We start from the raw sequence: 2,191 nt of genomic DNA on the forward strand, positions 1-2,191 counted from the left end.
GAATAAGCTATTCTCAGAATGTCAAAGTATACTAGTTAGTCTACAATGATTGGAAACTTCTCATATTGTCTATTAATAGTGGACCACCATAGTAAATGTATCTTCGTTAAGGGTTTCATCAGTATTCGTATGATGTTCTTTCGTTTTTTTTCTGGTAGCAGGTCTATCTTGATAGCATATAGTATGCATTATCTGCCATAAATCTGCCTTGTCTATATAATGTGTACAGTCGCTATCGTCTAGTGGTTAGGACGTCACGTTGTGGCCGTGACAACCCCAGTTCAAATCCGGGTAGTGACTGATAATTTCGAGGCTTTTCAGCGATCTACACGCAGCTTTGATATTACCCCGTATCTTCCATGATGAGCTCATGAAATCGGCTACGTCTTCGCCTATTGGCGCCAATGTCACCGAGCAAGGAACAAGCATCAACTGGATAGCATATAGTATGTATTATCTGCCATAAATCTGCCTTCTCTATATAATGTCCATAGTCGCTATCGTCTAATGGTTAGGACGTCACGTTGTGGCCGTGACAACCCCGGATCAAATCCGGGTAGTGACAATTACTGAACGACCATCGTTCCGTCAAGCTGGTAATCACCTGCTTTCGAACCCATGCGCAACTTCCAACACACATAACCTAGGATGTTCGAAACCATGCGAGAAGATCCGCCCACATTGCCAAATTACGAACCCATGTCATGCAGTGTCATGCATAGAGAAAAAATAAACATGAGGTTTGCGTTCTTACGAGGACCGCCACAACCACTCGGCCAAACATGAATGGAGATTAGAAGCATATGTTTTGTGCTATGCTAATCTCCTAGCTGTTTGCCCCCAGACTTTGCCCAATCAGCGGTAATGAGTTGCTTTCACTCAACAAAACACACAACCATATGTGGATAATCCTACTCTCTCTTTTTACGCAACTTCTTTAATATATTTTTTCTATTCTTCTTTTTTTGTCATCCACAATAGTCAGCAAAATGATCATCAACATCATCATCATCAACAATCTCGCTATCTAATAGGGAGACCATCCTTTGCCACCCTTTCCCTTCCCCTTGCTGCTTCCCTTCCCCTTAGAGCTACCGTACCACCCTCTATAGCTGCCGTAGTATCCTTTACCTGCCACACACACGAATGCACAATAATCTATCCTAACTGCTATCCGGCCTTTTACCCTTCCCCCAGCCTTTGCCGCCCTTAGCGTTATAGCCAGGCAGATTGGTGCGCTTCTGCAGAACCTTCAGTTGTCGACCTCGGAACATAGTGTCGTTGAGCAAAAGAGCATTTTGGACCTACAACACAAACGGTATAATTCTCTACATTAACGACGGCGTGATTTAATGTAACCAACCAATGAACTTATGAGAGGATGCAGTTCCACTTACCGCAGCCTCGTCACCAAATTCAATGTACGCGAAGCCCTTCGGGTGTCCACTGTACTTATCGACCATAATCGTTATCCTGAATGAAATAATCATCATTGCATTACACCGACATCGGACCACAACACTACCGTTGGATCGAGCCGCAGCTTTTGAAGTGTTCCTGCAGCTCCTCGGGCGCTGAGCCATAATCGACGTTTCCAACGTAAATCTAAGGAACATATCAAGTTCCTCCTCAACATGTGCCGCCGCCCTACTGATCGCCTATCCTGCTCCTGGCTCTGAGCCGCTTGCTGTTCCGGAGTCATCTCCACACTCTCGTGATCAGAGGCAGTAGCATCACCATTCCCTGTTGCACCTGACACCCATGCTGGGCCATTGGAACCCCAACACTTGTCTACCTTGCTCCGTCATTTGCCTCAATCGCTCAGCTTCATCCTCGAGCTCTTGGATCTTATGTTGCATTTCCATGATCTCGTCATCACCATCTACTCCCAAGTCTAGATCTTCATCAACATCGTGCTGCTCGTTCTCGCCCACTTCTTCCCCACCAACAGGATGAGGTGGACCATCAACGTCAATTTGGACAACATCAGCAGTTGCCTCCTTGGCGGCTCCGTCGAGAGCTCCACTTTCTACGTTTGTTGACATATTCAGGGATGATAACGGAAACCAGTGGTAAAGCTACAGACGATAAAACCATGAACCCTACCCACCAAACACAATGGTCAACCACAGGCTTACGACACTTCATGAGAGACACTAGATGGAGCCTCTGCTTCTGTTATCAATGGCAA

At 45.8% G+C, this 2,191-nt stretch overlaps 1 protein-coding gene and 2 non-coding genes across 3 annotated transcripts; 2 read left to right on the top strand and 1 right to left on the bottom strand.

The window, feature by feature from the left end:
* The first annotated feature begins 228 nt into the window (after positions 1-228).
* Pmar_PMAR024177 lies at positions 229-300 on the top strand. The gene has a single exon. It is a non-coding gene; the product is annotated as a tRNA-His (tRNA).
* Positions 301-493: 193 nt separating this feature from the next.
* Pmar_PMAR024178 lies at positions 494-565 on the top strand. The gene has a single exon. It is a non-coding gene; the product is annotated as a tRNA-His (tRNA).
* A 361-nt stretch (positions 566-926) lies between these two features.
* On the bottom strand, positions 927-2,080 carry Pmar_PMAR024179 (conserved hypothetical protein). Its single transcript, XM_002779014.1, has 6 exons — positions 1,796-2,080; positions 1,652-1,752; positions 1,526-1,605; positions 1,398-1,473; positions 1,187-1,304; positions 927-1,131 (listed from the first exon to the last, which is right to left on the bottom strand). Exons 1-6 carry the CDS (start codon positions 2,043-2,045, stop codon positions 1,028-1,030), a joined length of 729 nt encoding a protein of 242 aa, XP_002779060.1. The 5' UTR covers positions 2,046-2,080; the 3' UTR covers positions 927-1,027.
* Positions 2,081-2,191: the final 111 nt, after the last annotated feature.

Source organism: Perkinsus marinus (genome assembly GCF_000006405.1).
Source record: "Perkinsus marinus ATCC 50983 genomic scaffold scf_1104296948042, whole genome shotgun sequence".
NCBI classification, from domain to species: domain Eukaryota; phylum Perkinsozoa; order Perkinsida; family Perkinsidae; genus Perkinsus; species Perkinsus marinus.